Genomic DNA, 14,039 nt, shown 5'->3' with positions numbered 1-14,039 from the left:
GGTGTCATGAGTGTGATGCAGGCCTGGGACTGATTCCAGGTTTTAGTCTCTGCTCTGCTAATGGATTCTTGGGTGGCTCTGGACAAGTCTTTTCTCTCTGTGCCTCAGTTTTCGCATCATCCTTAGTAAAACAAGGGGGTTGGTTTGTCAGATTCCAGATGTCCTGTTCAGTTTTATCATTCATTAATACCTCTGCATTAGAGGCCTCCTTTGGACAGCAATGAAGATAATAATGAATTGCTCACATTTATTCGCTGTATTCCAAATTTCTGTTTTATGCATTATCTCATTTAATTCTCAACACTGTGAAGTAGATCTGAAAGGTACCTTCCTAAAAGGGTAGTTATGAGGGCCAAGTAAGTTAATATACATAAAGTGCGTAGAAGAGTTCCTGGCACATAGTGTTCAATAAATGCATTATTATTTTTCCTGTTTTTCACATTTGAAGGCTGGACTGCAGAGAGTTTAAGTATCTTGCCCAAGGTCATACAGCTTGAAAATGGCAGAGCCTGGATTCAAACCCAGGAGTCTAGCTCCAGAGCCCTGTACTCTCAACCATTACTCTATGCTGCCTTTTGGTAAGACACAAGTTGGAGTGACATGTTATAGAGCAGGGTAAGGTGTTCAGTAAGAGTGCTGCCCCCAAAAGTCATGGTAATTCCACTTTTAAAACAAAGTGCTACAAGCTACTGCTAAAACAAGCTACTACAGGCTCTAGGCTGAATTTGGCCTTCCGGTAGTCAGTTGGCCATGCCTACTCTAATGCACCATCTGGTTCTCAGGGCCATAATCTTAAATCCCAGCAAGTGGTATGCAGAGAGATGGCAGCATGGATTTATCACTGTGTCAGTGAGCTGGAGGGAATTGGGGAATGGTTAGACCTAGAGACCTGGGGATGGAGGTAGAGGAAGGAGACTGGCCCCAAGAACTCAGTGGGGGCAAAGTGAAGACAATATTTAGCAGGGGGGTGAGCCACTGGTGTGTATGGGAAGGGGGCAACCTAAAGAGGAGAGGAGTGCATGGAGAGCAGTCTGGAACCCTCCCTCCTGCTTTGCTCCTTCCTCATCTTTTCCCCATAAAAAAAATTCCAGGAATGGGAGTGGACTAGGCCAAGAAAGCTTCTGGATAAACCAGCCCAACCAAAGTAGGGAAGCAAAGAGGTCTGGGGGCAAAAACACCAGAATGTTGAGACAGGTGTTTTGAGAGTGGAGGGAGGAAGGGAGGGAATTGTTTAAGAGAAGGAGAGCTGGGGAGTTCCTGGTGTAAACACCTCCTCCAGAGAGCAGATTGGGAGAGACAAACCCACTCCAGCTGCCATCTCCTAACTCCTGTGGTTTAATCCAAAAAGGGAGAGTATACGTAGTCCCAGCCCCTCCAGGAAAGGAGGCTGTGGAGTACAGTGCAGGGTGTATTGGCTATTAACCTGGACGATTATTTTGCCTCCGTTTCCCCATCATGGAAATAGGGATAGAAAACCTAACTCATAATACCAGCTAATGTTGGTTGTATGCCATGGGGTCCGCACAGGTCATCTTAACTAGGTCATCATTCTCTACATCCCCACTATACAGACAAAGAAGCAAATTCAGGCAGGTTAGGGTTCATGTCCAAGGACAAAAAGTAAGTGACAGTGCCTGCTTGGGGACACAGGTGGCTGACTGTAGAGCTTGGGAGTTTTAGCCACCATGGGTTATCTCTTGGGATGAAGAATGATGCTGATGAGGATCACTAACACATCTGACCACCTAAGAGGAAAGGTGACGCACAATTCTCACAATGCACAGAGCAGAAAACCTCTCAACAGATCCCGTTAACAACCCACAGTGACTGAGGGCTTATTACATTCCAGGCCCTGTGCAAAGCACTTCATATGGGTTATCTCATTTGATCCCCACCACACCCTTATGAGATTGGGACTCTAAGTTTCACAGAGAAGGAAACTCCTCCTAAAGAGGTTACGTAGCACGCCTGTGATTGTGGAAGAGGTGGAGCAAAGTTTTCAGACTAGCATGAGTTCCTGAGCCTTTGTGGGTAGTAGCTGACCTGTCACAACAGTAGCTGTGAAGCCGACCACCTTCTTCGTGCTTCCTGCCTCCTCCAGCCTTTCCTGACGACACCCTGTTTCCCCAGTCTCTCCAGTCTCCCAAACCCTTGGCCTTTCACGTCTGAACAGCTGACCTAGCAGCTTAGTAACCATCCCTACATCCTCTAATTGCCTGTGGTTCACAGCCCCGGGTAGCATAGCCACTTCGTATGCAATCACCAAATGCCATGGGGATGGGTCACTGCCTGTTTTAAGGGTAAGCCTTGGCTCCCTAGCCAGACCCACTTCTCCTGAAGGCAGAAACGAGGCTTATGCAAGTGTTGGAGCCCTCATGGTGTCTGGCATGGGACCAGGCTGCTGTGTCTGTGCAATAAATATGTGTTGCTTGAAGGACTGATGGACAGGAGAGAGAGAAGGAAAGCAGAAGGTGAGGCAGGGAGCTTCTCTAGATCACCTTCTGCCACTTGGCACAGGGGTGGCACTTATCAGGGACCCCATAGCCCTAAAAGTCTGTCCTCTTCACCCTTGTGTCCCTACCACATCACTTATAACATGAAGATATGTTATGTGGCCTTTTTCCTCCTCAAACTCGCCAACATTGTCCCGCCCCAACTGGCCTTTCCCATTGCTTCCCACCATCGGGTCTCCACTCCAAGATCATCTTCTACAAGAGGCTTCCCTTGACACTCCCTCTCTTCCACCCCCCACCCCATTACCCTTGATCCCACCCCCTTGTTGTATTTTTCTGAATAGCATGAATCTCTGACATGATTTCGGTGACTTGCTTCCTGTTTGGGGTGTGTCTCCTACTAGAATGTAAGGACAGGTCCCTGTCTGTCTTGTGCACTTCTGCATTTGGCATTTAGGAAGGTTCAGCTGTTCTGTGTGCGCAGCTCTCCTAACAAGCTCTGAGATGCTAGTTTTTGTCTTTCCCAGATTTGTTAGACGTATGAATGAAGGTGTTTGAACAGAACTGAATTAAAGGAATGAAGGAGGACTTCAAATATTGCACTTTCTTCCTACCCACCCCAGGCTTCAAGGTGCAAAAGGTGAAGGGGCAGCTGTGCTCTGCAGCAGCCTGGAGGTGAGGCTGCGAAGTCAGTTGTGCAATCTAAGCTATGGGAACTATGCGTGTGAAACACCCGGGGCGGAGGAGCTGGCCGGCTCATCCTGCCTGAGCTGGGAGGAGAGGTTCCGCTGAAAGTTTGGACAGTTCTTGGCTTAGAATCTGGAGGGCCCTTTAGAAAGTGATCCCGCCCAGCTGGCCCTCTGAGAGAGCCCAGTTGGGGGCCAGCATCCTGCTGGAAGGCCATAATGAGGTTACTGTGGGAAGCATTCAGATTGCTGGGGAAGCATTAAGAACATGAAAGATATGCTACGCGTTCTTCAGTCTCCAGAGAATCACCACCCAGTGTTAGACTTGGCAAAAGGTCTTCCGTTCATTCTCTGAGCTGCCTGCTTAGAAGGGATGCACCGCCTGAATACCGAATGCCAGCCATGGCAATCTGGGAGCCTCTCCCACAGACCGTAGGAAAGGGACGCGAAGCTGGAGGAGGGTAAGGAGCCTGTGTTCCTGGACAGGTGTGCCCTTGTGCTCCCTGTAGTGTGCTCCCCATAGGGTGATCCTGGCAGAACCTACCTGTCTCCAAGGTGACACATCCGGGCCTCTTTTCCAGGAGGCCCTGTTGTGAAACATTCAGGAATGTTTGTGTTCCTTCAGAGATTTGTAATTAAGAAGAGGCAGAACTAGTTTTTGCTTGGCCCTCTTCCCTCTTGCCCCTCCAGCATTTGGGGCATTTCGATTTCATGATTGGGGTTTTCAGTAGCCCAGGACATGGAGGCTGGAGACTGCCCTGAAGCTGAAATGGGGTGAATCGCTTCATCAGAGGGTGGGGGCAGGGAGTTCCAGGCAAGCCCCCAAGTCTGGGCCACATCTGAAAGCAGACATCTCTTCCCAGCTCACATTCTTGGCACTTGCCCAAGGGGAAACATTGCAGGCCAGAGAAGCACCCACAGTTTCCCAGGGGGAACTGGTTTAAACAGACCGTTCTTCTCTCTGGCAGGAAGAGTGAATGTGTGCACGTGCATATACGTGTGTGTGTGTGTTTAAATCTTTGTGCAGCTAAAAACACTTCTCTTCATCCTGATTCTCTGAATGACACGTTGCTGCACACTGAATAATTCATCTCCTTCGTGGCATTTGTTCCAGAGAGAATGTTGCTGTCCAGATTTCTTGTAAGTTGCATAGTCTCCCAATAGAAGCTTTTCTCTTTCCCATGGAAGAGCTCTGGGATCCAGGATATCAGCCCTCTGGCTTTTCCCCCAAGATTGCTTTGAGGGGGAACCCTGAATATCAAACCAGAGCCTGCCTTTCTCCACATGCCCTCTTCTTCTGTCTTTGGGTGCCCTCTTGACTCACTCTTCTTTATCCCTGATGGGCACAGTTTCTGTGTTTGCGGCAAGTAGAAGTCCACCTCTCAGCGCCTCCTGTAGGATATTCTATGACCGTCATATTACTGATGTTTGCACTTACTTATCTCAGTTCTGACTCCTCAGTGTCTAAGGCTGGAATGATCAGCCGAGTGTATGGTTTTCTGGAAAAGTGATGCATTTTGGTGTTGCAGACCTGCCCTGTCTCCAGTCCTCACCCTCACATAGAGTTCAGTGAATCACTGGTATTGATGACTTGGATGACTTTGAAACATTTGATTGTCTTTTCATTAAGCAGCTGTGAATTATCCAATGTGTTGAACATCTTCGTACCAAGGCACAGGGGGCTGAAGGTGCAAATATACCAAAGCTCCAGTGCCTTTTGCCTACTTCAGACTTGCCCCTGATGGTCCAGAGTCGTCATCTGTATCTCTGGCATAGCCTACTTTGTGTTCCAGATTGTTCTTGGTCTTGTTAATTTTTATGAGCAAAGCTCAGGTTTGGGAATCAGGTAGTGGGGCTTCAGGTTATACCTCTGTGGTTTACTAACTGTGTGATATTGAGCATGTTTTCTCATTCGTAAAATGAAACAATAGTGCCTACTACCCAGAGAGATTACATGACATATATAACTTGCTTTCTAGGCTTAGATTTAGCCATTATTAAATAGTTTAATTACACTGATATATGAACATTACAGAGAAATTAGTAAAAGAAATTACATTAAAATCTGTGTACCGAGATAACATTTTAATGTACATCTTTCTAGTTTCTCTTCCATATGTGCTGCCAAAGTGAGCACCCAGTTTCTCTCCTACACACGCATGCAACATGCACACACACTTGCACACAAATTTTTAGGCAAAATATACAATAGTAGTATCCTGTCGATTTTCTCTTTCAACAGTGTTGTTCTCAAAATATATTGAGAGCATCCTTCCGTATTAGCAAAATGTAGAACAATACATCATTATTTTTCATTCCTACATATTCATTATTACAGTCACCCATTCCACAAATATTTATCAAGCACCAGTTGTGGGGGACACAGGAATCTGTTGCTTAGATGCACCATTGATGAAAGCATTTAATTAATCCCTAGGGAGGAATTTTGAAAGGTGATGATCCAGGGGAACTGTCAGAAAGGGACGTATCTTCTTGGTTTTCTGGGTGGCAAAAGGTATATATAGTAAGATTCATATCTCTGCAGCCAGGCTGGCAGGCAAGGCTTTCAGGGCAGAGGGCAGAGAGAAGAATGAGTCAGAAAAAGAGGTCTGACTCTAGCATTCCTGGTCCCTCACAGATTTTTCTTTCCTCAGTAAGAGAGTAACTCTCCGTGGAGAGGTATGCCTGTATGTGGACTTTTTCTTCAGAGGCTCTTTCAAAGATTTGCTGCATAAAATGTTGTTGGATGAGATTTGGCTCTTGGAGTTCACTGGTCTTCATTGTCTGTAAGGGAGAACCACTTGGTGAAGATTGAGGAGAGGGTGGCACTGTGGGATGTGGCCTTTTGTTTCTGAAGTCTGGGCAGGGCATGCGGTGGTGGTGGTGGCATGGGCTGAAGACCGCTTTGCAAGACTTCTATCCAGACTGGCACAGGTGTACCTGAATGAGGAGTATCGTCTGCTGAGGGAAGTCCCTATCACCTGTGTGTCTTCTCCATTTTTCCCTGCTTTGACTCCGAGACAGTGGCTTGTGATTTTTCCATGGGGCTCAGGAGATGCACTGAAGATGTCAACTTTCAAAAGAACCCTTGAGCTCACACACAACAGGAGTTCTGGCGACACATTTCCTTGCTTGAAATCCCAGTTTTATCATTGACTTGGAGAATGTTATTTAGTCTTTCTTAGCCTCAGTTTCCCCTTCTGGGAAATGGAGATAACAATAACTGATGTTTTGTGAGCACTCATTCACACCAGTATCTGTGCTCAATGCTCTTAAAACATGACATTAGTTAACCTAACCTGGACAGTTATTATTATCCCACTTTTCAGATACAAATACTAAGGTTCAGAGAAGTTAAATAAGTTGCCAAACCCACACAGCCAATATAAGTGATGCTTATTGAATCCTTATTTGACGGTGCTTAGTCTTTCGCATATCATATTTACCTCTAGCTTCACCCTCATCATGTCCCACAATGCAGCAGTAAATTACTAACAGAAGCTTTTGGAATCTCCATTTATTCAGTAGGTATTTTTCGTAGCCTGCCTGACCTTGGATATGTAGTGGCATGTTGGGCACACCACATTCTGTCCACCAGGGGCTCTTTCAGTGTTTCTTTTCTCCCACATATGTATGTATGTATGTATGTATGTATGTATGTATGTATGTGTGTGTGTGTAGTAGTATAGTGTGTGTGTGTAAGTATATATATATATATATATATATATATATATATACTTACACACACACACATATATTTTAAATGTTTATTTTTGAGAGGGCAAGGGGAGGAGTAGAGAGAGAGGGAGACAGAGAAGGAGGAGTAGAGGGAGACAGAGAAGGAGGAGTAGAGAGAGAGGGAGACAGAGAATCCCAGGCAGGCTCTGTGCTGTCAGAACAGAGCCTGACACAGGGATTGAACACATGAAGTGTGAGATCATGACCTAGCTGAGATCAGGGGTGAGATGCTTAACCAACTGAGCCACCCAGGCACCCCTCCCCTATATATTTTGCTTTAAATCTGAGCTGGAGTGGTTATAGGAAAGGAGATTGCACAGTACAGGAGAGAGGGTAGTTTTCTGAGGCTTGGAGGGAAGGTCTTGATCAGAAATCCTGGACCCTATTTCAGTCTATTTTCTTCCTGTCCTGTTGTGTGTAAGCTAGCCACTCTATCCAAAGGGTGACGAAACAGAGCCATGTAGCCTTCCAGGACTCTGAGGGCTTGGGAACAGACTGGAGAGAGAGAACATCTGAGTATGGGTTTTAAGCAGAGGCAGTAATAGGAGAAACCAAAGGGGCTTTTTGGAGGGGCCACTCAGGCTGATTGGCTGTATATCTAGGTTCGTGGCTTCTTGCACTCTGACTGAAATGCTTAAACGATGGTTTGTGCTGTTTTCCAGCCTTGACAGGCCTTAGTTCATTTAGTTGGATGATTTATCTGTCTGGCTTAGCCACCAAGTGGGTGATTACCACCACTGAACACCAAAATGGGATCTTAGAGAGTGGTTATTACCAAAAAGATCAGTTTGGCCTGGGTTATCTAGGGAAGGACAGAGGTGGGTATAGGCATTTAGGAACTGGCTCAAGAAGCAGATAAATACTGCTTTTGGCCAAATTCATAAGGATGGAACATCTGCCATTCTAGATGCTGCTGTAAGCCAGCTTTCCAGAGGGCAAGTGGGCACAACAGACATAGGGTAGAGCCAGGATGAAGACTGGGGGTGGGGTGGGCGAGTGAGTCACAGATGAAGAAGCCAGTGAGGGCTGGAGTCCCAGTTCAGAAGCGAGACTTGACCTTCGAACCTTTTTCTGCACACCTCCCAGAGATGCAGAAACAGAGGCCCAAAAAAAGGAAGCTGGCGTGCTCACATCATTCCCAAATCAGTGGCAGAGGTGGGCCTGGAATGCCGAATCCCTGCTTCCCTCCTGGGTGACATAATCCTGCTGCTGCAGCCATGCACTCACCTTCCTGGGGGCCGTGGGCACAGCAGAGTTGGGGTCAGTGCAAAGTCTGTGGCTCTGCTGGGTCAATCCAGAGGAGTGGGGGGCTGAGAGAAGCAGTGAATTGCAGGGCTTTGGGGACCGTGGGCTGATGGAGTGTGTTTCTCCTCTCCCTTGCCAGGTACACCAAACCACTCACCTTTGCCGACTGCATTAGTGATGAGTTGCCACTAGGATGGGAAGAGGCGTATGACCCACAGGTCGGAGACTACTTCATAGACCACAACACCAGTAAGTTCCTGTCCAGCATCCCTTCCCCATCTTGCACCCCATCCCTCTACCTCCACACCCACCCCCCAAGTCTGGAAGAGCTGCCGGCAGAGGCTCTTGAAGCCAGATTGTGTTTTGTTTTATATAGAGTGAGATGGAGATGTAGATATAGATAGATAATATATGCTTGTACAAAATAACCATTTAGAAGGATTTTAAATAGAATCTAAAACTCTCCCCTCACAACCCATCTCCCTAATTTTACAGAAGCAACCACTGCTAATAATTTCTTGTGTATCATTCCAGAAATGTTCCGATTGTGTTTGTGTGTATATGCAGATATCCTTTTCTTTAACATATACCAATTTTTGTGTGTACAGATTTTTTTCCATGTAAGGCAGATGTGTCATTGTCATTACCAGACCAGAGCCCCGGCATGTCCCTAGCAGCATGCATACATGTGTGTCCATAGTGGATTGGTATCAGTTGTGGTGTCTCTAGCTCATTATAGTGGTCAGCTGACCTTTGCTTCATGTACATGATCCAAGTATCCTGATCCAGAGTAAAGATTCCTAGTGTCTTTGTCTCTGAGGCAATGATGTAAGAATAGGTTGAGAAAGGGACAAGTGTGTTGTCTAACAGGTGGAGGAACCCAGGTCATGGTCCCTGAGCCAAGGAGACTTAATGGGTATTTGGGCTTCATCCTTTGTATACCTTCTTGGCCAAGATTATGTCCTGTCCTCTGAAATTCACTGCCCCACGTGTCCATGCCTGTCTTACTTCCAGCCTTCTGAAGTGTAGGATTCCCTTTGTCCTGTCAGGAAAGAGGTGAGTGGAATGAAATGGGATGTGCCTGGCCAGGCCTGAAGGCTGAGAATAGGGCACGAGATCCTAGTAGCCTCTGTTTACTGACCACACAATCTGTGCCATGTGCTGGAATAGACACCTGATAGACGTCTTCTCACTTAATCCTCCTGGCTCCCCTGAGGGGTGTTAGGATGATTATCCCTGTCTTATAAATGCAACTTAAAGGTCATCACTGACTGCTTGACACTCAGGGCTAAAGCACAGCAGAGCTGGGATTCAAACTGCTGCTAGGGAGCCGAGTGTGCTCCCCGATTCGCTTTCTCCTCCAAGTTCAGTAGCACCTGGCTATGCCTCTGTCGTGCCCCTCATCACTCTGTGGTATAACCATTTGCCTGTTGTAAAGCAGGGCAGTGTCTAATTCATCATGCCGGCCCCAGGCCTGTGCTTGGTAAGGCACATAGTAGGTATGCACTTGATCTTTGCTAAATAGGAAAGGGCATACGTGCATGAACTCATGACTAAATGGATGAATGAGCAGACTTCGTCGGCACCAAAGTGTAGACAAGTTTCTGAGAGACAGCTAATGACATTAATTGCATTGTTGGGGGTAGCAGAGGTTTTTATTAGCGCTCACAATTGCATGCTAGAGAATGAGAAGTAAATATGCCTAATTGAGTGTGTACAGGGAATGAGGTTAATGCTTGGAGGGCTGCACGGTATGCTGGGTTCAACAGTGATGTACAGGGACCCAAACCAGTCTCTTCCTTGTGTCTAATTACTGAGTTCATCCCCCTCATTAAAATCTGATGGCAAGAGCAGTATTTTAAGGTGCTTCTGGGAGTTGTTGGAGAAATAGAAGGCAGGAAGGAATAGCAGGCAGTGGCAGAGTTTACTCTTGAGGAGATGATGGCAGAAATGGGATGTATAGGCGAGTGAGTAAATGGGGGCCACAATAGGAAGAATTCTGACAGTTTTACCAGCTCTCAGACCACTGGGTGCCTTTTGCTTTGAAGGTGTCCTGCTTGGATGGAGGGCACCACCTTCTGCAGATGGAACCTGTGTGGGGTACAGGTGGTGGGAGTGTGACCCTCGAGGCCTAAGCATTCAGAGCCGGGGACTCAGACCAGTCCTCTGTGTGTGTGTTGTTCACGGACTGAAATTACCTTCTCCAGTTATAAACATAAGAGAATTGAATAGGTTCAATCCACCGTCCAGCATTCATTCATTCAGCAAATATTCACTGACTATCTGCAATGTTCCAGGCACTGTTCTTGGAACTTGGGATACATGAGAGTGTTTGTAATGGCAGTGATTCTTGCCCTTACAGAGCTTTCATTCTGGCAGAAGAGACAAAAAATAACACAAATAAACATATTATGTAGTACATTAGACAATTAAAGTATGACAGGAGAAAGAAAAAGAGTGTGGGCTGAGACGTGCTGGGATGAGTTTGAGGGTGGTGGGGAAGGACAGTGGCCATGGTCTTCAGGAAGAAGACCTGGTTGAGAAAATGAGATTTGAACTAAGACTTGAGGGAGATAAGGGGCCTTTCAGGTAGAGAATTGTTAGAGCAAGAACTCTGAGTAGTGGCCACGTTTAGCTTGCATGGGGATGACAAGGAGGCAGGTGTGCACATGGCAGAGTGAGTAAGCAAGCCGGGAGAAGGACCTCAAGCCAGAGAGTTGCAGGGCATAGATGGGGTGGTGGTTTGCCTTAAGGGCTCTAGCTTTTTGCTCCATGTGAGATGAGAGCCATTGGAGAGTTGTCAGCTGATGAGTGGCATGATCTGCTTTATGTCTTAAAAGGGCCACTCTGGCTGCTTTGCTGAGAATAGAACTTAGTGGAGCAAGGACAGAAGCAGAGAAGCTTGTGAGAGATGATTGCAGTCATCCAGGTGACAGAGGGCAGTGCCCCAGACCAAGGCCTTGGTGGTGGAGGTAGTGAAAAGTGGCCAGATGTGGATGTATTTTCAAGGTAGAGACAACAGGATTTCTTGGTAGACTGCATATGGAACATGAGAGAAAGAGGAATGAATGGCCCTCATGGGGCAGAGCAGCTGGCAGGATGGAGTTGCCATTTATTGAATGGAAAAAACTAGAGTATTGGGTATAGGGAGGAAAATGATTTTGGACATGTCAAGTCTTCTAGACCTGTTACACATCTAAGACTTGAGGGAGAAGTCTGATATGTTTGATGGAGGAATCTGGAGTTTGGATAAGAGATCTGGCCTAAAGCTAGTTGTTTGGGAGTTGTTGGCATACAACACAGTAGTATTTAAAGACATGAAGCTAGCTGAGATCACCAAAGGAGTAAATCAAAGAGAAGAGGACCAAGGAATGAGTCTTGGGGTTCTCAGATAGTAAATCAAAGAGAAGAGGACCAAGGAATGAGTCTTGGGGTTCTCAGATAGTAAATCAAAGAGAAGAGGACCAAGGAATGAGTCTTGGGGTTCTCAGATAGTAAGTGGGTGCAGAAAGGAGAAAAACCTGAGGAGTGACCAGAAAGGCAGAAGGAAAACCAGGCCGTCCTGAAGGAAGCATGTTGAGGAGAGTGTCGTCAGCCCCGTCAGATGCTTCTGATGGGTCAGGTATGAAGACTGAGATAGACCCAACTTTCGAGGGAAGCTGTGGACAAGGACTCAGGGCAAAGGCCTGACTGGAGTGAGTCTGAAAGAAGACCAGGGGTAGGGGTGGGGGAGCAGTGCCTGAGGTGGCTCAGTCAGTAGCTCAGGTCATGATCTCAGGGTCATGGGATCGAGCCCCATGTCAGGCTCCTTGCTGAGCGTGGAGTCTGCTTAAGATTCTCTCTCTCTTTCTCCCTCTGTCCCTCTCCCTCGCTTGCGCACTCTCTCTCTCTATCTATATCTATATATAAATATAGATATAGATATGTAGATAGATAGAGATAGAGATAGAGAGATAGAGAGAGACAGACAGAGGAGTGAGAACCAGCAAATATAGACAACTCTTTCCAAAATATAACCCATTTCGTTATTTCAGATGTGAGTGTTCAGTACTCCCACAGACTGTTTCCATCCATCATGATTAGATGGTTTTTGTGTTTTGGGTTTCTTTTTAAGTTTATTTATTTTGAGAGAGATAGAGAGAGAGAGAGAGAGAGCACATGAGCAGGGGGAGGGGCAGAGACAAAGGGAGAGAGAATCCTAAGCGGGTTCCACACTGTCAGCACAGAGCCCGATTGCGGTGCCCCAGACCTGCAGGCCCACAGACCTCACAAACTGTCATATCATGACCTGAGCTGAAATCAAGAGTTAGACACTTAACCAACTGAGCAGCCTAAGCACCCTTGATTAGATGGTTTTAATCAGGAATCAAATTATGTGTTCTAGTGTTTTCCCTTCATATTGTGTCATGAGTATTTGAGAGATGCCACACAGTCTTCATATTGTCATTTTTAGTACATCAAATGAATGTAAGCAATACATTTTAACACATAAAACAAATGCACCATAATTACCCCTATTGCTGATCTCCTGCACTATTTCCATCTATTTGTTATAAATAAATAATAATAGGGGGAGAATCATTATTCATATTGCTCCTCTCCTTTGTGACAATTTCCTAAGTTTGTATTTCCAAATATAGGATTACTAAGCAAGACACTATGAACATTTTTGAGACTTCTGATCCATATTCGTTCCTAAATTGATAAGAACTTCCAAAAGACTGTATCAACCTGTATTGCCATAGGCAGTAAGGGTACTGTTATCGTCATGCCTTGATCAGTAAGGGGCTATCTTCATTTCCTTATTTCTTGATAAATTCATTATAGGTTTAAACTGTTGCTTCACTGCTTTTCATTTGCATTCCTTTGCATAGTAACAAGGTTGGGCATTCTCCAGATGTTCAGCTGTTTTTAAGACAATTGTTGTTAAAGCCCTTGGAGAATGCACTAGCATTAGCCTTGTGGGTATGCGTGTGGTGTGTGTAGAAAGTGGGCGTGTGGTGTGTGGAGGAGGTGGTGTGTGGAATATATGCAGAGCTTGTGAGTGTGGAGAACGTGCGTGGAATACGTTTGTAGATGGGGGTTTGGAGCACGAAGGAGGATAGGGAAGGGGTTCTCAGTGATGGCTGCACTTAGCTAAGTGTTGGCAGTAGCTGCCTTCTGGGGAGGAGAGCCTGAGAGGGAAGAGGATGGGGTAATGATGTTTTATGTAGCCAGGTTTGTAATATGCTCAGTGATTAAACTGTGCCCATGTATAGCTTTAATTTAAAAAAAATGAGAACTAAAAAATAACTAGCCAAGGTGATCTCAAGGATCCTGCCTGGTGTAAAGATATCTATTCAAATGTGATAGACTCAGGAAGGAGGGTACCAGCAGAAGAGGCTGGGCCTGGGGGGACCCTTTCAGAGTCTGACTAATGCAGGACAAAGGCTGTTAACTAACACAATTCCCTAGACACCCCTGGGAACTTTTGAAAAGCCCGATATCCTAAAGGACAGTCTTTTCAATAGTTGCTGGTCCACATGGAAAAAAATATACCCACTTCTGTCCCCACCTCACACCATGTGTAGAAATAAACTCAAAATGACCATAGACCCAAACATAAAATGGAAAACTAGAGAACATCTAGAAGAAAACATAGGAGAAAAATCTTCAAGATTGTAGAACAGGCAAAGATTTTTTTTTTTTTTGCGGGGGGGGGGGGGACAAGACCCAAAAACCACTAACTATAAAGGAAAAATTGATGAATGGGGCTTCATTGAATTTAAACCTCTATTGTTCAAAAGACACCAGTAAGAAACTGAAAAGGTAAGCCACAGGTAAGGAAAAAAATACTTATAATATTTAGATCTAACAGAGGACCTATATCAAGAATATATAAAAGGACTCCTATCTTAAAATAGTAAGAAGCCCAACA

At 45.7% G+C, this 14,039-nt stretch overlaps 1 protein-coding gene across 2 annotated transcripts in view; it reads left to right on the top strand.

Moving 5' to 3' along the window:
• Positions 1–14,039, top strand: part of WWC1 (WW and C2 domain containing 1) — a 154,042-nt gene that overhangs the window by 64,789 nt on the left and 75,214 nt on the right. For both annotated transcript variants that reach the window (XM_042992766.1, XM_042992760.1), the window contains exon 2: positions 8,262–8,371. In XM_042992766.1, the coding sequence (XP_042848700.1) occupies positions 8,262–8,371 (110 nt within the window). The remainder of the gene's footprint in view (positions 1–8,261; positions 8,372–14,039) is intronic.

Source organism: Panthera tigris, chromosome A1 (genome assembly GCF_018350195.1).
Source record: "Panthera tigris isolate Pti1 chromosome A1, P.tigris_Pti1_mat1.1, whole genome shotgun sequence".
Taxonomy (NCBI): domain Eukaryota; kingdom Metazoa; phylum Chordata; class Mammalia; order Carnivora; family Felidae; genus Panthera; species Panthera tigris.
This window is presented reverse-complemented; position numbering and strand designations above follow the sequence as displayed.